This window comes from Chrysemys picta, chromosome 4 (assembly GCF_011386835.1).
Source record: "Chrysemys picta bellii isolate R12L10 chromosome 4, ASM1138683v2, whole genome shotgun sequence".
Classification (NCBI taxonomy): domain Eukaryota; kingdom Metazoa; phylum Chordata; order Testudines; family Emydidae; genus Chrysemys; species Chrysemys picta.
In genome coordinates this window covers 52880222-52905365 of record NC_088794.1, presented here as the reverse complement: position 1 = coordinate 52905365, position 25144 = coordinate 52880222, and the positions used below count along the sequence as shown (strand labels likewise).

The following is a 25144-nucleotide window of genomic DNA, read 5'->3' as shown; positions in this document are numbered from 1 at the left end:
CCTTCCATGGATCCAGGAGACTGGTATGCCGCCCTCGACTTAAAGGACACATACTTTCATATTGCGATAATCCCTCGGCACAGGCGTTACCTCAGGTTTCTCGTGGGCAATGCTCACCTACAATTTACGGTTCTGCCCTTTGGTCTGTCAGCGGCCCCAAGGGTCTTCATGAAGTGCATGGCAGTCGTGACTGCCTTCCTGCGCAGACATGGGATCCAGGTGTTTCCCTACCTGGACGATTGGCTCATCAAGGGCAGGTCCAGGGCACAAGTGGAGGCTCAGGTGGTCTTTGCCAGGCAAACCTTCCTCGAGCTCGGCCTCTTACTCAATGAGGCCATGTGCACACTATCTCCAAACCAAAAAATCGAATTCATAGGAGCGGTTCTGGACTCGACACACGCCAGGGCATATCTCCCAGATGCCAGATTCCGGACTATATCCAACATTATCCTCGGCCTCCAACGTTACCCCACCACCACAGCAAGAGGCAGCCTCAAATTACTAGGGCAGATGGCAGCATGTACCTACGTGGTGAGACACGCCAGACTCAGACTGCGCCCACTCCAGTCTTGGTTGGCATGGGTTTATCGGCCAGTCAGGGACTCCCTAGAGTCGGTGGTGACATTACCTTGGCCGGTGCTGGACTCCCTTCAATGGTGGCTCGACCCGCGGGTGGTCTGCGCAGGAGTTCCTTTCCTCGACCCCGAACCTTCCCTCTCCCTGGTAACGGACGTATCGGATCGGGGATGGGGTGCTCATCTGGGCGATCTCAGAACCCAAGGCCTTTGGTCACGAGAGGACCTTTCGCTCCACATCAATGTCAGGGAATTACGAGCTGTGCGTCTCGCATGCATAGCCTTCAAACCCCAGCTGGCAGGCAGATGCATTTCTGTCCTCACGGACAATACTCCAACGATGTTCTATATCAACAAACAGGGTGGTGCTTGCTCCTCTCCCCTTTGCCGGGAAGCCCTCGCATTATGGGACTTTTGTGTACAGAACGTCATTCACCTGACAGCATCCTGCCTCCCGGGGGCGCAAAACGGGCTCGCGGACACACTCAGCCGCTCGTTCCAGGGTCACAAGTGGTCTATCCGCTGGGATATAGTTCTCTCAATTTTCCGGCTCTGGGGTCATCCCCAGGTGGACCTGTTTGCCTCCACCGAGAACAGGAAGTGTCACCAATTCTGCTCCCTCAGGGGACACAGTCCGGGGTCCCTAACAGACGCCTTTCTCCTTTCTTGGGCAGACGGGCTATTTTACGCCTTTCCCCCGATTCCCATGATTCACCGAGTAATTCTCAAGGCCCACAGAGATCACGCGCGGCTCATCCTGATAGCGCTGGCGTGGCCACGCCAGCACTGGTACACGTCTCTCCTGCACATGTCTACGCGGGAGCCACTCAGGTTGCCCCTACTGCCGGACTTGATCACACAGGATCGCAGTCGCCTGCTTCACCCGAACCTGGAGTCGCTCCACCTTACGGCCTGGATGCTCCATGGCTAAACCCGGTGGAGTTGCAATGCTCTCATCAGGTCAGGCAGGTCCTTCTGGGTAGCAGGAAGCCCTCTACAAGGACCACGTACTTGGCCAAGTGGAAGCGCTTCTCCCTCTGGGCCACACAACGGAGTCAGGCCCCCTTGCTCGCCCCAGTCCCCCTCATATTGGACTATTTGCTACATCTGAGACATCTGGGACTAACTCTCTCGTCGGTTCGAGTACACCTTGCTGCAATCTCGGCGTTCCACCCGGGAGAGGGGGGTACCTCTGTGTTTGTGAACCCACTCGTTACGCGGTTCCTTAAGGGCCTTGACAGACTGTTCCCACACATCCGCCAACCTGTCTCGGCTTGGGACCTCAATTTGGTCCTGTCCGTCCTCACAGGGCCTCCCTTCGAGCCGCTGGGTTCGTGCTCGCTGTTATATCTTTCATATAAGGTAGCGTTCTTGGTGGCTATCACATCAGCCCGGAGGATGTCCGAACTCAGAGCTCTAACATCTGAACCCCTGTACACCGTCTTCCACAAGGAAGTCAACCCAACTTCATTGCTGTGGCCGACAGGATAAAAGGGCTCCCGGTCACGTCACAGCGAATTTTGGCTTGGATCAGAACCTGTATCCGGGAGTGCTACAGTCGGGCCAATATACCAGCCCCGTCTATCACGGCCCACTCCACAAGAGCGCAGGCCTCTTCCACTGCGTTCCTGGCCCAGGTCTCGACGCAGGAAATTTGTAGAGCGACCACCTTGTCCTCAATCCACACCTTACGGCGCACTACACCATCACACACTAGGCCAGAGATGCTGCTGCTTTTGGCCGCGCAGTTCTCCAGTCTGCAGTAACCTCCGACCCCACCGCCTAGATTCGAGCTTGTGAGTCACCTGCTTGGAATGGACATGAACAATCACTCGAAGAAGAAAAACGGTTACTCACCTTCTCGTAACTGTTGTTCTTCGAGATGTTGTTCATGTCCATTCCAATACCCAGCCTCCTACCCCTCTGTCGGAGTATCGGCAAGAAGGAACTGAGGGGGTGGAGGGTCGGCTGGCCACTATATACAGCGCCATGAAGGCGCCACTCCAGGGGGCGCCGAAGCCGATCCTGCGGATGCTGCTATAGTAAAATCTTCCGGCTGGCATGCATGCGGCGCGCACACACCTGCTTGGAATGGACATGAACAACACATCTCGAAGAACAACAGTTACGAGAAGGTGAGTAACCGTTTTTTTAAGACACAATATTTTGGGTATTACTTAGCTCTTGATCAAATAAAATGGCAGAAGGAAGCTAAACATGAAAGAAAAATTGAAATAATGTATTTTTAGCTTGGAGCAAAGAGGAGGTGTGCTTGAATAACCTGTCTTAATGTGTAACAATGTAAATTTGAATATGATATAGGAAAAAAGGAGATGCATACTGTGTCAGGCCAATGGTTCACATATTTTGGTATCTTTTCTCCAGCAAGAGCCAATACCAAATTCTTTAAAGGATCTATAAATCCCCCATAATGGAAAATTATTTTGTAATATGCCTATTATGGAAGTTTCTTCTTAATCCCAGGTAGTTTAGGGTTACTTATCTGAATTGTTCATGGTTATGAACTTGATTGCATTAATTTTTATCCTACCTCGAAGAACTGTGGATATTTTCATCCATATACATCTCTAATATTTTTTTAATCCTACTAACCTATTTGCTTCAAATAGTGTCAATGGATTCCAGAGGATAATAATGTTTTGGGTTAGAAAATCATGTGCTTTTATCAGTTTTAAGTTTGCCTTAATTTCAAAGGATATTCTGTTGGTCTTGTATCATCAAGGGAGAGCAATAGAAGCACCTGATTGACCTTCTTGCTAGCTTTTATTTTTTTATATAATTCTAATATTTTATCTGTCATTCCTGTTCTCTTTAAACTAAATAGTCCTAATCACATTTCTTCTCATGTTGAAATCTTTGTAAGCCTTTAAGATATTTTATTATCCTTCTCTGGGCCTTTTCTATTTGCTGTATCCTTTTTCAGATGGGGTCACCAAAACTGAACACAGAATTCAAAAGTGAGCATTCTATTCAAGGTGAGGGAATACCACCAGTTTTTATGTAAAACATAATAATTTCAGTTTTATTCTCTTATCTTTTTCTTAATACATGCTAATATCTTGTTTGCATTTTAAATTCTTACTGCTCTTTTGAGCAGATACTTTTATTGAAGTGTCCACAAAGAAGTCTAGGTTTTTTTCCTTGGGAAGTTAGTTTATTTAGAACCCATCAGTGGTTAGAAACCGTGGTTAGAATCTTGTGAGGGTTCTTCAGGCAGATAAACACAAACCCATATGGACGAACACACAGTACGTCCACATGGGAGAACAATTTTCACATTCTGATTGCAGGTTTTATTTCCCCAGGAAACTTTATCATGGAAACCTATGGTAACCTACTTATGCTAAGAGAACAGTGTTTGCAATCTAAGGGCTCACTAAAATACAGAAGATGGATAGTCTATCCTGAACAGCTTTATTTAAAAAGTAACAGAAAGAAACTGAAAATATCAAACTGTAACAAAGGATGGATAAACAAAGACATTGCAAATGGGCTAATTATATAAAACCCTACAGTTCAATTTTTCCCTAACGCTCCAAGGGAATGGATCCACTTTACACAAAAGCCAACATATTAACTACAACTAATGAGCATTTAGTAGCAAAAAACCTCATTCTTGGGTACATAAATGTTGGTTTGTAGATAATGGTACTTATTGCTACACGTAAGGGACTTCAGTGATAGGGGTATATGAGAGGATGCATGATGTAGTTGGAGGTGGAGTGCTTTCTGGAAGCAGTTAAGTCTCCTTTCCTGTGGGATTGGATCTTACCCTAATTAAACCATTGTTTACCATTATGCAAGTCCCCTCACTTTGCCCAGGTGGGGCAAAGAATCAAGTGCTTCTGAGGATGACAGGGTCAAGTAATCTGTATCCCTTGAGAAAGGGGGTCACCTCTTTTGCTTTGGGATCTGGTCTCCAGCCTGGAATATTTGCTGAAGTCCTCCCAACGTAGTTTAGAGAGTCTGAGGTCCCTTGTGTCAAAAATACTGACTGGTGCTTGCAGAGGATGAACTTCATTCTGCTGGAGCTCCCATGATCAACTCCTACTAATTTTTTTGCTGTCTCTAATCTGCCTTTTATTCTTCACCCTCTAATCCGCCCAAGGAAAGAGCCCTGTCTTTGGAGTAATTTGAGTGTCTCTGGTGACCATTAGCCAGCTTCCAGTGACTGCTCTTTGACAAGCTATATGTTCTTGTTGCAATTGTAATTACAGCCCAAAACAGTCTTCCAGTCAGAAATCTTTGCGGGTGGTTTTGGTTCTGAAGTCAAATCGGATGTATTTACACAAGTTCCTTTGATTCAGCAGGGGAAGATGTGCACAGCTCACCAAAAAAGTATAAACCCCCAACAACAATGGGAATTTGCAGAGTTAAGAGGGGACTTAAAAAGCAACTAGTCAGAAATACAAAATCAAACAAACAAGATATTATTTAAGTTAATTAGAAGGAGGAAGCCTGCAAGAGTCTCAGTTGGTTTGCAAGACAATTAAGGAATAAAAGGAGCTGTAATGGGCCAGTGGCCCTTCAGTAAGTATCAGGGCCTAACTGGCCCTTGATGACCTTGTGGGGAGTACCTGGGAGCAATGAGGTGCTCCAACTGGCTATCCTTTAGCCAATTAGAAATGGAACAACTGAGCTAGGAGGAGATTGGGAGAACGATATAAAGAGGAAGTTGCCCAGAGGAGGGGAAGGCTCTCTCTGGAGAAGCCCTGCAGTTCTTGCAGGCTGGAGGAACCCACAGGAGGTAGAATAGGTTTCTGTTGGGACAAGCCCTGAATAATGTCTTAGGGTTCTTACTGTCACATCTAAGAGAACTGTCAGAGTCCCTAGGAAAGGGAGACCGTGGGGAGTTCCTGAGGCTTATGGTTTGAGCCTGGCTCTTGGAAAGAGAGTAGGAAGATGAAGAGTGTGCTGGCAAAGAGGGAGAGACACTGGAGAGGGAGCAAGTAACTAAGATGCTCTCCAAGGAAGAATAACAGAACAAGAGACTGAACCCTATCATGGATGGGGACAGAGCAACTGAGTATGGAAAGCAAGAAGTGCTCCTGGCAATTTATTGACAGTGGTGAGAAGAAGAAGACGACTCCAGTGAAGAGGAAACTGAATTCTTTGTTAGTTTATTGGTTATTAATAAATAAAGGCGCACCCCTAAACAAGGGATTAATGAAGGTAATGTCTGACTTGGGACTGATTTATATAATCAGGAGGGGAAACTGAGGTATGGCTGAGGGCCTGGGCATATGATAGGAGCAATCAAAGAGGATAAGGACAATGTAAATAAGTTAAATAACTTTTTGCATGTCTTAACCAGAGTACAGTAGGAGGTACGGAGCTAGACTTTGAAAATATCAGGCATTATCACAGGTCAAAATGTTCAAAGAGTAAGTACTGGAACACATGATCAATAATTACAAATTGCAGAAAATCATCAGGACTGGATGGTTTTCATAGAAGGATTTGGAAGGTGCTTAAGAATGAAGTGGGAATAGAATAGCTGAGTTACCAATAAAATATAAGCTATCATGAAAATTCACTACTAAATTGGAAGGTAGTTGGTGTTGTATGTGTTGAGCTTTCCTCATAAGTGTCATACTCTAGGTCTTGCTTATAGGTGTCGTCATCCTTTCATTTTAGGCAAAAAATGCCCTTCTCCCCTCTCCCACCTCCACATCATACCATTTTGATAGATGGCAGCCAGGATCTTTATAGTGAAGATGTACTGTTTCTTCTTTCCAACATTTGGGGAGAGAAAAGGAAAGAGTGAATAAGAAGCTCACAATTTTCTATACATCTAGCAATGGCCAATATCAAGGATGGGTGCCAGGACATAGCACTCTAGTAAGAAGCCTAATATTCCTCTGTGTCCAAGAGCCTATATTGAAGAACAGAGTGCAGAGAGGTAACTAACTAACTGTACTTTGCACTGAGGTATGTATCTTTGTTACTGAATTTACCTTCTGTAGGTGGATGGTAATTTCTTGGGCCTAAGGTATAGATGTATTAGGGAGTATTTTCTTAGCAGGTTTTCACCCATCTGAAAGGTAGTGACTATATTCAGTTGATTAAAATACTTGGAATTCTAAGTATTCTAAGGCATGGGGAAACAATAACAGAGTGGACAAAAGAGACTGTCTGTGGCAGTGAAAGGCGCCTTAAGTGTGAATCAGAATCTGTCCTTAATCTGTACTCAATTATTTATTGAAGTGGAAAAAAAAATCACTATGACCCAACTATTCATGACTCAGGCAGAATTTTTTATAACATTAGTAATTCCTTTAGAGTTGTTATTACTTGTGTATACAGTTCAGTTTTAGTATGTGCATTAACTTGTATGTGTATATGTAGATATATACACACATATTTATATACATATAAATATAAAATTTTGAAGTCCAAATTCAGATTATGGTCTTCAAGACCTCTAGTTAATGATCATTTGTCTTGTTTGTCTCAGGAGTACTAAAGGCATGGTTCCCTATTATGTGTCTCCTCTCCTCTCTTTTGCATGAGTCATTCTTCTTTGAACCTGATGGTGCTAGGACAGCTGGCACCTTTATCTCCTAACCAAATTTCCACAGGTAATTGGTAAGTGCAGGATTTTGCTCTTCATAGGAATTTTTTTATATCACATGTAGTTTACAGTTTAAAAAATGAAACTATGGAACTCTTTAAACCATTTTAGAGCACTTTATTTTTCTCATTTTAAAGAGTGAAGCCAATTTTAGATCAAACTGATTTTTTAAATGGCTAATAATGAAAATTATTGTGTGCCTCAGAGTATAATTGTGTTAACAGACATTTGTTCCTTTCAAAAGTACTGGAGCTATTTAAAATCAACACATAGAAAATAGCTCAATTAAAAATAATTTTTCTACCTCCATTTTTGTCTTCCTAGCAACATACTGATCATGTGACAGTCAAGTCATTTTAGGAGACAATTTTTAGGCAGACACGGAGGGAGCTGATGTTTTAAAATTTATTTATTTTAGTGAGACGACAGACTTTAAAGTATTGTAGCATAACAGCTGACTATGTTCATCTTCCTGGCCTTCAGCTGTTTGAAGATTTGTTTTTGCTTTGGTACCCTACTAGCCTGTCAGGCAGCTCATTTTGGGAACCCGTTTATTTCCTATTCTTCTAGTAACAGATGCTGACAAGCAAAGGATTTTAGATTCCCCTTTTCTGTTTGATTATTCCCACTCTATGGTTTATTAGCATTTTTATATATAGTATAAAAGTAGTTTGTACCTGTTGAAAAACTCACAGATTGGTACATTTGGGACCTTAGAGTGAGCTCCCTTTCTCTGCTGTACCTCAGCACCTCTCCTCTCTCTTTCTGTACTTGTCCTCAGAAGAAGGGCCTACAGACTGACTGACTGGTGGCTATTTTAGAGAAGATACTATGAAAGATTAAATAAAACATATTTTAATATAGTTTCAACAGATGCATTTGTTAAATTCACTATATTCAGAAGCTCTGTAGTCATTATGACAGTTCAGATTTGTAATCTGATATAATACAAAAATATTTTAATAGAGATAAACAGCAATACATGGGGTGTTGTCCATCCACCATTTGGGGATGTAGACATTTCTATCACTATTTCTAGTCTTGTGGCATCTAGGTATTTTTAATTTATTACTCAGCTGCCAAAACCACCAATGTTTATTGCATGTCATAACCTAATGTATTACAGAAAAAAATTCCATATGTTGCATCTCTAGACATTCAGCATGGTCAAATCTTTGAAAGCAGTAGAAGACAGCCTTTGAGAAATAATCCAGTAGGCCACTACCCAGAAGCTTATCCTACGGGTGCCAGTGCTGAAAGTGTGCATAGGGTTTACAGTGAAAACTAAAACCATTGAGATGAATGGAGGTAGTTTAACTATTCTTTTGTAGCAAGTACCCTCAACCGGGAGGATAAACAGTAAGGGGCCAGGCAGAGGAACACCTCCTGAAGCTGAATGCATTGCTCTGCATATTGTGTCAACAGGAGGGCTTTGGTTTCCTTGACCACAGGATGCTATTCTGGGAAGAGATGGGATTCATTTGACCAAGAAGGGGAAGAGCATCTTTGGACACTGACTTGTCAATTTAGTGAGGAGGGCTTTAAACTAGGTTTCAAGGAGGCAAGTGACAAAAACTCACAGGAAGGTATAACAAAAAGGCAACCTTGAGAGAGTGGTGTGGGAGGGTAGTGGGGGATGGAAAATTACAGTAGGGTCATAGGAGCAACAAGAAGGAAATCAATGGGGAAATCTCAGCATCTGAGATGTCTGTTTACAAATGCAAGAAGTAGGGGGATAAAAAGAAAAAAAACGGGAAGTACTGGAATGTAAGCTAAATTGTCTTAATTGGCATCATTGAGACTTGATGAGTAAATCTAATGATGTAGAGGGGGTCATAGTTTGTTCAGGAAGGACAGGCAGGGAAAAAGGGAAGAGGTGTTGCATTGTATACCAAGAATATATACAGTTGTTCTCAGGTCCAGAAGGAGATGGAAGACAGAGCAGTTGAAAGTCTTTGGGTGACAATAAAATGGGAAAAGACAGGATTGGCATCATGGGAGGGTCTATTAGACCACTAAATCATCAGGAGAGATGAGACATTTTTAGAATAAATAATATACAAAACACAAGACTTGGTAGTAATGGGGGAATTTTAATTACCCAGACATTTGTTGGAAAAGTATCATGGCAAAACAACATTTGCAATAAATTCTTGCAATGTATTGGGGACAACTTTTTGTTTTAGAATGTGGAGGAATTACCCAGCGAGACAACCATTTTAGACTTGATTCTGACTAACAGGAAGGAATTGGCTGTGAATCTGAAGGTTGAAGGCAATTTGCGTGAAAGTGATCTTGAAACGATAGATTTCATGTTCTAAGGAAAGAAAGGAAGTAAGAACAGCAGAATAAGGTCAATGGAATTCAAAAAAGCACTACAGCAAATTCAGAGAACTGTAGGTAAGGTCACATGGGGATGAAAATCTAAGGGATAAAGGAGTTCAGGAGAGCTGACCGTTTCTGAAAGAAAGACAATAGTAAACGCATAATAACAAATTATCCCAATGGAAAGGAGAGGTAGGAAGACTAATAAGAGTCCAATATGGCTGCATAAGGAGCTCTTGTATTACTTGAAAATCAAAAAGGAGGAGTACAAAAGAATAGCGCAAGCATGTAGGGACAATATCCGAAAGGCCTAGGCACAAAATGAGTTGCACCTAGCAAGGAGTGTAAAAGGTAATATGAAGAGGTGCTTTAAATACATTAGGAGCAAGGGAAAGAGAAAGGAGTGTGTTGGTCACTACTTAATGGGGAAGAAGAGCTAACAATGGATGACATCGAGGAGACTGAGGTGTTTAATACCTATTTTGCTTCAGTCTTCACTAAGAGGTTACTTGTGAGTAGTTAAAAAAAAATTAATACTAACAGCAAGGGGGAAGGAACACAAACCAAAATAGGGAAAGAACAGGTTAAAGTATATTTAGATAAGTTATAGTTCCTTATTGGCCCTGCCAATTTGAATATATCTAAGTAATTTTGGAGAACTCCTGGAGGATGGGAGAGTCCCAGAGGACTAGAGAAGGTCAAATATAGTATCTGTCTTTAAGAAGGGGAACAAAAAGGACCTGGAGAACTATAGGCAATTCAACCTAACTTGAATTCCTGGGAAAATACTGGAACAAATTATTAAACTATCAATTTGTAAGCACCTAGAGGATAAGAGGGTAATAAGTAATAGCAAACATGGACTTGTCAAGAATAAATTATGCCAAATCAATCTAATTTCTATCTTTGACGAGGTTACTGGCCTACTGGATATGGGAGAAGTTGTAGATGTGATATATCTTGATTTCAGTAAAGCTTTTGACACACTCTCACATGATATTCTTTTAATGAAACTAGGGAAATGAAGTCTAAATTAAATTACTATAAGATGGGTGCATAATTGGTTGAAAGACTGTACTCAAAAAGTAGTTATCAATAGTTCGCTGTCAAACTGGTAGAATGCATCTAGTGGAATCAGACTGGGTATGTCCAGGGTCTGGTAGTATTCAGTATTTTCATTAAAAACTTGGAGTGGAAATTTGCAGATGACACCCAGGTGGGAGTGGTTGCAAGCACTTTGGAGGATAGGAGTAGAGTTCAAAATGACTTTGACAAATTGAAGAATTAATCTGAAATCAACAAGGTAAAATTCAATAAAGACAAATGTAAAGTACAAAATAGGGAATAACTGCTTAGATGGTAGTACTGGTGAAATGGATCTGAGGTTTATAATGGATCATAAGTGGCGAAAAAGGCTAATATCATCCTGGGGTGTATTAACAGGAGTGACATATGTAAGCACAGGAGGTAATTGTCCTGTTCTACTCCACTCTGGTGAGACATCACCTGGAGAACTGTGTCCAGTTCTAGGTGCCAAACTTTAAGAAAGAAGTCAACAACTTGGAGAGAGTCCAAAGGAGAGTAACAAAAATGATAAAAGATTTAGAAAACCTGACTTGTGTGGAAAGATTAAAAAAACTGGGCATATTGTCTCTTGAAAAAAGAAAACTGCGGGGGAACCTGATAACCGTATTCAAATACATTAAGGGGTGGGGATGATGATTAGTTGTTCTCCATCTCCATTGTAGATAGGACAAGAAGTAATGGGCTTAATCTGCAGCAAGGGAGATTAAGGTTAGATATTAGAAAAATCTTTCTAATTCTAAGGATAGTTAAGCACTGGGAGAGGCTTCTAAGTGGAGTTGTGGAATCCCCGTAATTGGAGGTGTTTAAGAATATGTTAGACAAACACCTTCAGGGAGGGTCTAGGTTTACTTGATTCTGCCCCAGCTCAGGAGGCTGGACTAGATGACTTCTTGAGGTCCCTTCCAGCCCTGTATTTCTATGATTCTGTAGCCACAGAGGCCCTCTTAGGAGTGTAGTTCCATTGTTCAAGGGTCGGGCTGAATTTGGGGAATCTTTCCAGGGAATGTGTACCCCATAGAATTGGAAGGCTTTAAGCAAATGCACAGCAGGGATTTAGTGCCTGAGCTGGTGGATTCAGCTCTACGCAGCATCTACTATGCATTTCCACTTGCCCCTCATGGAATGAATGGGTACACAAAAAGGACAGAGGCTACCCATGCATCGACTCTTGACTGTAACAACAAACTTTTGACTGTGTCACCACAGAATAACCTGAGGGGGAGGATTCTTTCCCTTTCTGTTTTCAGAGGGAATCATCAGCACACAGGATGCCACTCAAGGTGTGCAATTGTAACCCACACACCTTCTGGGTGTGGTGGTTTGTCCCATCTAGTGGTACCAAGACCACTTAGGCTTGGTCTACACTACCCGCCTGATTCGGCGGGTAGAAATCGATCTTCTGGGGTCGATTTATCGCGTCTCATCTGGACCCGATAAATCGATCCCAGAAGCACTCCCCCGTCGACTGCGGAACTCCTGCTCGCCGAGAGGAGGAAGCGCTGTCGATGGGGGAGTTTGCCTGCGCCGCGTGGACCCGCAGTAAGTAAACTTAATTCGATCTAGGAAACGTCAACTTCAGCTACGCTATTCTCATAGCTGAAGTTGCGTTTCCTAGATCGATCCCCCACCCCCGTGTGGACCAAGCCTTAGAGAGAGTTAAATGAGTCTGCTGTACAGTCTTAGCTAACAGCCAGTTGGCTTTTAGCTCACGCGGTACAGGCTCATGCACTAAGGAGGTCCCCGGTTCAATCGTACCCGCCGACAACCGGGGTTACACAATGACATCAGGATTTGGGCTTCAGGCAGTCCAAATCTCTGTTGTGAAAGGCTGGCTCTCTGTAGATTCAGGAAGGTAACACAGTGTCAATTCCCATTCACTTTGCATTTAGTAGGTTTCTTTGTAACAGTAAGTGCTAGATTTTTATTTTTTTTAATGAAAACTTAATTTCTGCAGAAAGTAATCGGTACAACTCACCTTGACATTAAAGTTTCCTGAGAGAGGATTTATCAAGCTCTGATAGAATGACTTTTGATGAATTCATCTTTCTTTCTCCTCAGAATAGACCAGGGTTTAAAGAAGCAGAGCCACTTTGTCTATTGTGCAAATGTGACAACTTTTATAATTGTTTACTTGATGGATGCTAATGGCTTATTTAAATTCCTCAATGTTGACCATAGAAATGGCTGTCAAACGTTTTTAACATATTTAAAGTGTTTTTACTTATTTGATATGTATTTTATTTCAGACAGTACATATGTTGTTACACATGAAGAACTACTAATACAGTGTTGGCTAGGGTGCAAAGCTGAATGCTCAAAAGTTAGGAAATTCTGAATTTAAGGTTGCTTGTGTAATTTTGATTCCTTCCTCCCACTCCCTTGGTGTGTGTGCAGTTTTTAGCTATGTAATCCTACTATTGAGTGATGCAGTGATACATAATCACATACTGTTTTTCTCACAGGATATCTGCCTCTTTCAATGCACAGGATAGAAAAATCAATGAGTTTATTATCTTCACAATTTCCTTGTTAGATGATAGACTGTTATCCCTATTTGAAAGTAAGGAAACTGAGGCACGGATTTTTTTTTTAAGGCCAACATTTGCAAAAGTCTCCTAGTTTTATTTCCTGATAGCACCCCATACTCAGACACTTATGGCCTGTTCTTTCAGAGTAAATATTTTTATAGTACTTGCATGTACAAACTGCTATATCGACATTAACTAATTGAGCATCACAACACCCCATGGAAGTAAGTTGAGTTCCAGCATCCCAAAGAAGTCTGTGACAAAGACACAGATAAAATGTAGTTCTGTTGTAAAGCATTCAACTGCCTTATCCACAAAAACATTCTTGCTCTACCTGCCTCAAGAGAATGTTGTTTTTCTCTGTGGACTACAAACTTTATGACAAAATATAACCGACAGAAACAGAGAGTTACATATGTAGGAGTAGTCCTGTTTTATAGGAAGCCTAGTCAGGGACAAATGTTTGGCAGACTTTCTGAAAGATGTTGCTAAGTGGGTCTCCCAAATAAGAGATGTGGATTGTATTTCCAACATGCTCAATAATGAGGATTGTGAAGATTACAGAATTATTACTACCATTTAGTAAAATAAGTGAATCTAGAACACATGATCTCCTGGTTGCCCCTACTGTTCAGAGATTCCACTCCATGTGCTGATTGCTGAAGTGATGCAACAGGGTCAGTTTTACAGGATAGGAAATAGTGATCTTTTTTCCCCCCAACAGCCTTAACTCAGCCATATCTGAATGGATTTTCATGAGGCTAGCAGGAGACACCTCCCTGACCTCAGGACTGCCCCCTCGTTAAATTTGAAAGTCCTGCTGCAGATCATGAATGTGGAACCACCGCTTTTTTTTAATAAGGGAAAGTGTTAGGTTATCTAAACAGAGGTTATTGTTCTTCTTATAAGGAATTGGAAAAAAATCTTTTATGGTTGTGGGAAGGGGGAGAAATTCTAGTATATGCACTTTCAGTGGGTTTTGTGTGCTGCTTCTGTTGGTTTTTTTAATGTTAAAGCAACCTGCAAATTAAAAAAGAAAAGCAAAATAAGTTAACATTATGTACTAGATAAAAAGGTAACCGGGTATTTAGCATATTACTAATAGTTAACTTTATTTCCAGAAACATTGTTACTAATTTGCTGAAAAGCATTTTTTACTTTTTCTTTAATATTATGTTGAATGTTCTTATTAAATATTTTGTGGATTTTAATTTTAAATTTGCAGATCACCTTTTTAATATCCTTTGCTCTTTTTAATTTAGACCATGTTGGGGTGTAATAGTTTATCATATTTGCTGTCTCTGGGCTCTTTTTTTTGTGTTTGTGTGTAAATATATTTTCACTTCCTCTTATAACTTGGATGAACTGACTTTTTAAAAAATGACACAGGTTAAAGTAAGTGCTGCAGGATAAACATAGCATACTAAGTCATGTTTCCTGAAAATAGAAATGTTGACAGCCCCGTAACATTTGCAGCGTTATTACAACAATTTTTTCTATATTCTGTGTAGAGTTGCCAGTTTTGGTTGGACATGTTCCTGGAGGTTTCATCACATGACAATTTTTATTTAAAGATTAATCTTTAATTCCTGGAAACTCCAGGACAATCCTGAAGGATTGGCAACCCTGATTCTGTGGTTGCAGTAGTTGTCCACATACATACATTTGTATTAGGTAACAAAGATGACCTGATCTACACTAGAAAAGTGTACTGGTTTAACTAAATTGATATAAAAATTGATCAAGTTAAGTGGGTGCAAGCAAGGTTAAGGTGATCAAGATAAAGTGCATTAGAGTTTGCAGCTGTGTAATTAAATTGATTTCAATGCATTTTTGTAGTATACAAAGGCTAAATGTGTATTGTCAGAGGGAATATTTTATATAGAAAATATTTATGTCAAGCTTATGTCCCAGAATACAGTATTTACAGCTGTAGGAAGTTTGGATTGGGGGTGGGGGGATGTTGGAGGAGAAATAGACATGTTAAAGTATTAAATCATTCAAGAATAATAATTTCTAAGTCGATTCTGTGATTGCCTTCACATTTAATGAAGTTTTTAGACTGTGAAAAGAATCACAGCAAGTTAAGACACAGTAGTACAGAGTAGAAAAAGCAGGCATATAATAACCTAAGCATAACATATAGGTCTTGCATGGAAAAATTGTCTCTTCAATGCTACTTTAATATTCTAATGTGGATTGTCTTGAAAAGAAAAAAACAAAAACCCTAAGGTTTTACTTTTAAAGATATAAATAGCACATTTTCAAATGATAAACTTTTTACCTAATTGTATTTTTAATTTTTTAAAGGCAAAAATGTAATAACTGTATTTATTTAATTTGCAGAGCACCAGAGATTATACTGGGGTTGCCGTTTTGTGAAGCCATAGACATGTGGTCGCTGGGGTGTGTGATTGCAGAGCTGTTCCTTGGGTGGCCACTGTATCCAGGAGCACTGGAATATGACCAGGTAGTAGAATAGCTTCATGAATGACTTTGTATTTTAAAAGAATGCACCATTTCTTTATTCTAGGCTAAATTCATATGGTGTGATTTTTCTCATGTGCAAGATAACCTGTACCACATTGTTTAATGGAATTAGATTACATGAAAGAGTCCACTTAAATAATTTACTTTTGATTTTTATTAAAATTTTCTAAAGGAAAATACTAAATGTTCAAAGTATTGAGGTACTGTGGTAGGCATTATCAGCTTCTGTAAATTGGTGTAGCCCCATTGACCTTAATGGAGTTATACCCATTTAAAGCAGCTGATAATTTGACCATATTTGTACTCTGCAACATTCTAGATAAATATTGTTGATATGGAGACAAATAGGTATACATCCCTCATAAAATACTGTAAGTTTTTCTCATTTTTGTAACCCACAATCTGTTAATTGGAATTAAATGCAAGTCTTCATACAGATCCTTTCTTCAAAGATACATGCTGAAATCTCTGTTCCACTGTGGGGTCTGTGTTCCTACTGCAAAACTCTAGACTTCTGGGTTATGCCCTGTTTTTGAGCGCCATCTCTGCAGTAGAGACACAGCACATGCTATTACCTCCAGATTTCCTTCTGACTGTTAAAGGACTTATGGCTGCTGTGTTTGAATGCCTCAGCTGTACTGCAGTTTTCTGTCTCAAATCTGAGGGGTTTTTGTACCTTTCCTGGTACTTCATTTTGTAGTTTTTTGGGGGTCGGGATTCATGGCCTCTTAGTTCCCTATTCCCTTGGACTTCAGTCAGAACTTGCCTTTCCCTCCTTAGCCACATGTCTCTATACACACACGTGCCGCCCTTTGTCAGGCTCCATCTCCATTTCCTGAAAACCTGGCTTCACTCCATATGCCCACTAAAAAAAGTCAACATCACTGCTAAAATAACAGCTCTGACTAAGGTTCTAGCCTCTCTTGTCTGGTGAACAAAGCCACAGACCGTTCGAGTGGGAACTGCTTTCCTCACACCTACACCCGAGGCAACTATAATTGCTCTTAAACTGGGGAACTCATATTGACCATTATACTGCAGCACTCTTAGAGGGGACACACAGGTTTACTTCTCACTTTCCCTACCACTAACTGCACAGATAAATATCTACAAAACAACATCCAGTTATTGATTTAATACTTGTGTCATAAAATGAAATGCATGCTTGAAGACCTGCTAAACAGACACAAACAAACAAACGCTGGGTTATATAACCTTACCACACACTTCTGAGTAAAGTGAGGCACTTGCCCAAGGGTCAGATGCCTCAAGGCAGGGAAATGTTAGAAAACCATGTAATTAATTGTTAGTCGAATATATATATTAAAATAATGTTAGAGAAACAAATATTCACATATAGTATGATTAAAAAATAAAGGAATTTTTGCTTTTTGAATTTCTCTTTGCTGATGCAGCTGTTCAGAACTTAGCTTAAAAGGCTTCAGGGTTGTGTAAACCAGGAAACCTGGTTTGTGTCTCTTATCTGTAAAATCCTCTATCTATGCAAATATCAGAATGAAGAAAGTGTTATGAGAGAATTATTAGCTCCAGGTACACCCACCCCTCTCCCCTCACCAAGACAGCTAACAAATAAAAACCCAAGGCCACAAAAACAGACTAGTAAGATAAAAGCAACTGGATGGAACCAGAGGGATTGACAGCAGAGAATAGACGATAGAAATAGACAGATAAAAGGAAGTTTTAGCAGGATAAGCAAAAATATTAGTTTAGTTTAGTCGTAATGTATGCATGAGAATGTTTTAATTAGAAGTTTAGAATAGATAGGTACACAGTTGAGGTAACCCGGTAAAGTTATGGAACAAGGGGTAAAAGATAGGTGATTGACAAAAAAAAGAGTGGAGGAGACATGGGAAGAATAGTCAAACATAGAAACTAGGGATTTAAAGAGAGTCATCCTGTCCCTGAGGATAGTAATTTGATCTCTTATCTTTCTTGCCTTATCTGTTTTTGCATGTATAAGAAATTCATATGGGATAATAGCTTCATCTTAAAGTGTACAAAATAGAGGCTAAAAGAAACTGTTTAAGCCTAAATTGAAGTGGATCTTATTTTTCACCCAATATTTAGCTGACCAGAGGTACTATTTAGGGCATTCTAGAACTGAATAGTGAAAATCCCCTAAAGAGCTCTTCTAGATACTACTGTCATTGTTTTATATTTACCCACTCCCCCAAACCATTTGTAAATATTTTTTGCAAAATAAAATCGGCCCAAAATAACTAGAAATATTACAAAGGTAACAGGGAGGATTTAAATACCAATATGGCAATCTCACTTTCACAGAATATTGCTAGTGGAAACACATTCCAGAACTTCACTGTTACCGACATCAGATCATTACATGGTCTCAAGGATGTCTGCCAAAATTATTGCTGTTTGTTAATATAGTTTGCAAATTTAAAAAAATGAAAAAATATAATGGTCTTTTGGGATTTTTTGGCAGCTCATCTATTTCTATAATACAGACTCCAATTAACCTGAAATTCTTAATCTTATATTTTACAGTTTTTATTCTGGAGAACTTCACCTGTGTCCCTATAGAGTTAACAGTGGGTTACAAGGCTGCTTGAGTGGGGAATGAATCAGTCAGTTGCCCTCTTTGTATGCACTGTTTTAAAGTTAATGAGAAATGTACAAAATGTGGAGAAGTACCTGGTTGTGGTTTAAAAATCATATTTTCTCTTTTATAATTTGCCACACAGAAAATTCAGGTTCATCTAACATTAAAGATCTGATTTAAACTTACAACAGAAAGAAAATGTAAAGAGAAGGCTGTAACGTAGTCACATATTGAACATCATATGATGTTCTTAGATCCCTACAATACTCATGCACAACAATGTGAGTTAAGTTAAAAATATCAGTCTTAGCTTTGGTTACTCTATCATGTTTTTAAGGATTTAAGTCAAATCCTTGACACTTTTAAATATTTCTGATGATCCAACATTTTAAATTTGCAGTACCTAAAAGAAACAAATGGTTGTGAAATGATATGATTATAGTGTGATTGTGTGGCTCGTTAATAATATTCACTCTTTTGAAAAGAAATATATATATAAAAACACCCATCATACCTTCTACACTAATGGTAATTTATGGATAATTACAGTAAAACATCTTGGTATATAGTTAGTTATAGACCTGATACAATGTCCACTGAAGTTAACAGAGATACTCCCATTGTTCTAAATGGATGTTGGCTCATGCCCTATATAGTGAAGGATTCCAAAGTACTTGACAAACAATATCCTGAAATTTTACTCACTGCTGAAAATGCAGCCTTCTTTGGAGTGAAACACATATTCACTATGACAGGTTTCAATGTAGCAGCCGTGTTAGTCTGTATCTGCAAAAAGAACAGGAGTACTTGTGGCACCTTAGAGGCTAACAAATTTATTTGAGCATAAGCTTTCGTGGGCTACAGCCCACTTCATCGGGTGCATAGAATGGAACATATATACATATTCACTATGTAACAAAGCACAACTTATAAAGGAAATGAAAAACTTCCAAAGAATACTGTATCTAACTGAAAACACAGGGACAATTTTAAATGGGTAGAATGTGAGTAGCCAAATGAAATTTGGCTGGACTGTAGGGTGTTAACACCTGTATCAAAAGGGGTCTAACATTTTTATATAGCACGTTTGCAAAATGGCAATCATCAGAATGTTTGGAGAAAATGGAACAAAAAATTAACTCTTCTTACCACTGTGGATATAAATGGTCTTGTCATTAAACAACATGGAAATTCTTTTAATACCTGTTGAAAGAACTGTGGCATACACCTAACCCATCTCACTGTAAAATGTTACTTGTGCTGGGACCGCATGCATCACTTGGTTTCAAATACGATTTTTGAATTATTAGAAGAATAGTGCCTTGTATGTTAATTATAAGGGGGAAAATTGAGTATTCATGTCATTCTGTCCTCTTCTGAATGGAACAAACATTTTTCCTGAGCTTATCTGTAAGGCCTCAGTACAGGTCTTAATAAGGATTTGAATGAGGGGAGGGTGGTGACTTTGTGAAACTGCTCCCGGAGAGCATTCCACACATATGGAGTCATGATTATTGCATAGTTTGCAGTAGTTTTGAACCAGTAAGTAATGTAAATAAAAGACTCATTGCTGACCAAAATTATGTCCTTGTTTAACTATACCAGTTTAGATGCTTGGATATTTAGGGTTTTCTCCTGCTAATAGATGGAGAGACTAATACAAAACTTTTTAAAGTGCTGTTTCTCTCCTATATAAGAGTTGTTTGCCCACTCTCAGTCCTCTTTGCGTTTTTTAGTGTGGGAAATGACGAAGTGCAAGTTTCTATCTTTGTAGATCATTTGAAAACAAGAAGTTAAGTTCCTTCTACTTTTTCCTCCCCCAGATTCGTTACATTTCACAGACTCAAGGTTTGCCAGGAGAGCAGTTGTTGAACATGGGAACGAAAACTGCAAGATTTTTCTGTAGAGAAACAGATGCACCATATTCTGGTTGGAGGTTAAAGGTAAGAAGTATAAAATAATTGAAAAAAATAGTATAATGCATACACATACACAAGCCAAATTAAGGTTTCTTATTTACAGCATGGAGATCTTCACAAATTTGCAAAACTGAGATAGAATTATGTCTTTTATCTAAATAATCGTAGGCCAGCTCTACAAACTACTCTACTCTACAAACCTATATTGGTATAACTCCATTGCTCAGGGGTGTGAAAAATCCACCCTTAGGCGATGTAGTTATACTGACCTAATCCCCCTCATAGGCAGGGTTATGTCAACGGGAGATCTTCTCCCGTCAACATAGCTACTGTCTCTTGGCGTAGCTAATCCTCCTCCCCAATGGGAGAAGCTCTCCCTTCAGCGTAGTAGCATCTTTACTAAAGCACTGTAGCAGTTCAGCTGCACTGTAGCGCTGTATGTGAGACAACCCCCCAGACATACGTGGTTTAATTTCTTTGCTGTATAAAGAATTAAGTAGCTCCTGTGTTATCTCTGGGGAGAGACCCACAAAGGTTTAGGCAGTATTGAGTAAAGAGCCAAGTACAGATAACAAATGGAGTTACATCTTGATGAATTGTCATGAAATTCTGAAGCAATAGAAGCAAAATAAAATATCATTCCGTAGTATGTTGTTTGGTGTATTTTGCTTAGTATGTTTAAAATGCAAAGTGAGGATTGCTAACTGGGTGTACTGTTGGTGCCACTGTCCACAAATGAATGCCTTTTGGGCCCAGATTATGTTAGAGCTTTCTAAGTGCTTCAGTGTGGTTATTCCTGGTCTCCAACTTTGATATTTCTGTTGGATCTCACTTTAACTTCCATCTGATCTCTTTCAGTATGAATGGATGTGAATGTAGGCTTTTATTGGCTAGAGAATGTATCTTTTTATGTTGGATACAAGACAAGTCACCCTTCTGTCTCTGGAAATTAAGATTGTTAAATTTCCCATACCAGACTAAACACTCTACTCCAGGAGTCAGCAACATTTCAGAAGTGGTGTGCCGAGTCTTCATTTATTCACTCTAATTTAAGGTTTCACGTGCCAGTAATACATTTTGACGTTTTTAGAAGGTCTCTTTCTATAAGTCTATAATATATAACTAAACTATTGTTGTATGTAAAGTAACTAAGGCTATTAAAGTGTTTAAGAAGCTTCATTTAAAATTAAATTAAAATGCAGAGCCCCCTGGACCGGTGGCCAGGACCCAGGCAGTGTGAGTGCCACTGAAATTCAGCTTGCATGCCGCAGGTTGCCTACCCCTGCTCTACTCTTTGGAGGGAGAGAAAAGGGAAATTTTGTTGATGTATGGAGATCACAGCTGAACTATTTTCCAGATAGTAAGAAAAACATTGCTGAATCTAGTCTAGATAGTATGCTGAGGAAGTGTCTCTTTAATTTACTTTTAAATAGCAGTGGTGTTTTCTTTTGGGATCGTGCAAGAGTACCTACTTCAGGATGAGGGTGGGACTTGGGTGGGGCTTTTTTTTTTATTTACTTATTTTGGTATATTATTTTGGAGAAATTATAACAGAAAGTTAGTTTCATTATGATACTGTCATGGTATAGACTTGTCCTTTAAGCAAGTTTGTTTATGATGTTTTAATATTTCAGATACTTTCTCTGTCACGGTAGCTGTGAACAAATAAAATGTACTTGAAAACAAAACAAAAGAAGAGAGAAATTGAAAGGGGCATGATTCTATTTAAAGTGATACTGTCACCTAGTTTAGTTCCAAAAGTTAGTGATACATGTATGTGTAAAATAAACCAACAACAAACAAACAAAAATCTTTTATGTACGAAATCAAATACCAATAAAAAAGTTTTCATAAAGCAGGTTTTTTTAGGTGTTAGCTATTTCCTGTATTGTTTTCAAACCAGATACTATAATACAGCATTGTGATTATTCAGAAGAGCCAGGAAGTGAAATTGGCTATTTTTGTTGTCTAAACTGACTGAAATACAAAAAGTCAGCAAAAAGCATAACAGTAAAATAAATGTCAAATTAAAGTCTTTCAGTTGTCTAAACTGTAATTACTAACAGTAAATATTTTATACTAACAGTGTCCTTTTAGTTGACAATGTGTTTGTTTGTTTTTCCTTTTAAGACACTGGAAGAGCATGAGACAGAGACAGGGATGAAGTCTAAAGAGGCCAGAAAGTATATTTTCAACAGTTTGGATGATATAGTGCATGTGAGTATTCAAGTATTTTTCCTTTGCAAACAATACAGCTGAGAGATGCACAATGATTTATTTAAAAACTTTTATCAGTTATCTTTTGTGAATTAGAATACATTCTGGGAATATTTTCCATCCATCCATATCTGCCTAGTCTGCTCCTGTGGAAACTATCCATCTATGCCTGTCTATTTAGTTCCTTGATGCATAGATCTTGTCTTCCTTTGTTGTTGTGTGATTGTTGTGCAATTACATTTGTCCTGGTGAAAAAGATCTTAAATAGTGTGCAGTATATTCCATATTCTACTGTAACATCTACCAATCTAGGTAAAATGATTCTTAAATCTAGGTTTTTGTCTATAGTAAAAGTATCATTTGTCTTCATCCTTTCTCTAGAGACACTGACAGCTTCCCAACCCCTTTTGTTTTTAACTAAACTGCATCCTTATACTTCCACTGCTTTGTATGCCTTAATCACTAATAAAAGGAAATCTCCTCCCCCTCTTTCTTCTTTGACATCCTGAGACGATACTCAATTCCATTTCAGGACTGGTGTTACTATACACATTCGGAGTTGTCTTCTTCATGTACTAGCTCTGTTCTCAATCTTAAACAAAAAGGGGTAATACTTAGCATTTATTTAGTATTTTCTACCTTCAAGACAAAAATAAGTAAGAGGATCTGGTGGTTTTTGTTATTTTGAATCTTTTATTCCTCTATTTTCAGAGCTTGGCAAAAACTTTTACTTAGTTCTGAGAGCTGGAGACAGATTAGACCACCTCTGTAGACTTCCAGTGGCATGGAAGCAGACAGAGAATCTCATCTGTCCCATATGTCAGGCACATGTGTTCCCTAATCTGAGTGAGCATCACTGATTAAAAATGTATCAGTTGAAAGAAAACACTTCAGGGTTGATGATTTGAGGCAGGTGGAGCACCAGTACTAATGATAATTGGGTTTCTTTTTCAAGGATTCTAATCTCCACCTCCTAAACAGACTTAAATTCCAAATCCCAAATTTGGAATGGCAGGTGGTATAAGGCTTTCAATAGATGTTAGGTGCACAGATACTGTCAGAAGAGCAGTTATTTATACAGTAAAATCTTGAAGGGTGTTTGTTGGGTCAGATTCATTAGTCCCAAGACAAACATGTTTGGACAAGCTAATAAATTCCAAATATTTAATTTGGCACTACTTTTTAAAAGCAATACATTTTAGTCTTTTGAAGTGGAAAAATTTAATGAAAGGAACCAAAGGAAGTATTATCAATATGCATGTTTGTTTTATCTGACTTTTTTTTTTAATTATTCCATGCCAGGTGAACATGGTGATGGATTTGGAAGGAAGTGACCTATTGGCAGAGAAGGCAGATAGAAGAGAATTTGTCAGTCTGTTGAAGAAAATGTTGCTGATTGATGCTGATTTAAGAATTACTCCAGTTGAGACACTGAATCATCCCTTTGTTACCATGAAGCATCTCCTAGATTTTCCACATAGCAACCAGTATGTTATATACATTAATAATAAAGCAGTGTTGAGTTAGACCTACAGTAGTGCTTTACAGTCAAATTGGGGTGTGTGTGTGTATATATATATATATATATTTTTTTCTGTTGCTTAAAATGTATAGAATGCTGTAAGTATATATAGTGTTGAGATGCCTAGAATACAAAATTCCCCGTGCTGAGGAGCCAATAGTCTTAGGGCCTGATTCTGAAAAGAACTGAGTACCCTCCATTCTCATAGAATTGGTGTTCAGAACTTAACAGAATCAGGCCCTAATTCCCAAGCCCAATTAAAGTATTTTTACAATGCTAGAAATAGATACTTGAACAATGGTTTTCTAAATAAAATAGATACACAGAAATCTAAGAAAGGAGAGAACTTTTCATACGTCTAATCCAGCGGTTCTCAAACTGTGGGTTGGGACCCCAAAGTGGGTCGTGGGTCACCAGTGCTGTCGTTAAACTTGCTGGGGCCCAGAGCTGAAGCTAAAGCCCAAACCCCACCGTCCAGGGCTGAAGCCCTCAAGCTTTGGGACCCTCCTCAGGACAGGAGGGCTCAGGCTTTGGTCCCCCTTCTTGGGGTCTTAGAGTAATTTTTGTTGCAATGAAGTTTGAGAAACCCTGGTACATACCCCAGTTATTAGCAGATACTCCACAATACTGTTAGACACTAGAAGCAGAAAATAGTTACAGTTTATCTTTTTTGATATTAAACCATAGATTCGATAGGTTTACCATTAATCGTAGGAATTTTGGGCTTTTAGAGAAGAGAAGCTCATAAGTATAATTCTAGCTGTATCTTGCCTTACAGAATCGTAAAATCATAGGGTTAGAAGGGATCGCAAGGGTCATCTAGTCTAACCCCCTTCCAAATTGCAGGATTATGTTAATCTTGAAGTTGTGTTTTCAGAACCATTTCTCCTTCCTCCAGTGGAATTACTTTATACTTTTTAAAATGGAAATTTTTAATCAAAACAACTTAACTCTTCTCTCCTTTTAATAGAGTGAAATCTTGTTTCCATATCATGGATGTCTGCAAATACAGATCTAACTCATATGACATAAGTAATTGCAATAAAACACCACTTATGAGACCAGTTGCCTCAGGCAGTGCTGCTAATCTGACTGCAAACTTCACCAAAATTGGCACAGTGAGGAGTCAGGTAAGACCTGTTGGCTATTAACTCTATTGATTTAGTTTCTCATTTTGATTTCAAAATATGATCCAGGAATCATTGTATTTGACAGTAGCTGAAAAATCTTATGTACATTTTGTCCCCCCTTCCTAGTGTTGTTCACTTTGTTCAGTTTGAAAACGTTAGTTTTCTAAACCTGATTT

General features: G+C 39.2%; 1 protein-coding gene across 16 annotated transcripts in view; it reads left to right on the top strand.

Annotated features, from left to right (window-relative positions):
- HIPK3 (homeodomain interacting protein kinase 3) overlaps nucleotides 1–25144 on the top strand; it is a 145298-nt gene that overhangs the window by 93351 nt on the left and 26803 nt on the right. For all 16 annotated transcript variants that reach the window (XM_065592255.1, XM_005291529.5, XM_065592249.1 and 13 more), the window contains 5 exons: nucleotides 15456–15579; nucleotides 20004–20123; nucleotides 22230–22316; nucleotides 23619–23803; nucleotides 24809–24968. In XM_065592255.1, the coding sequence (XP_065448327.1) occupies nucleotides 15456–15579; nucleotides 20004–20123; nucleotides 22230–22316; nucleotides 23619–23803; nucleotides 24809–24968 (676 nt within the window). The remainder of the gene's footprint in view (nucleotides 1–15455; nucleotides 15580–20003; nucleotides 20124–22229; nucleotides 22317–23618; nucleotides 23804–24808; nucleotides 24969–25144) is intronic.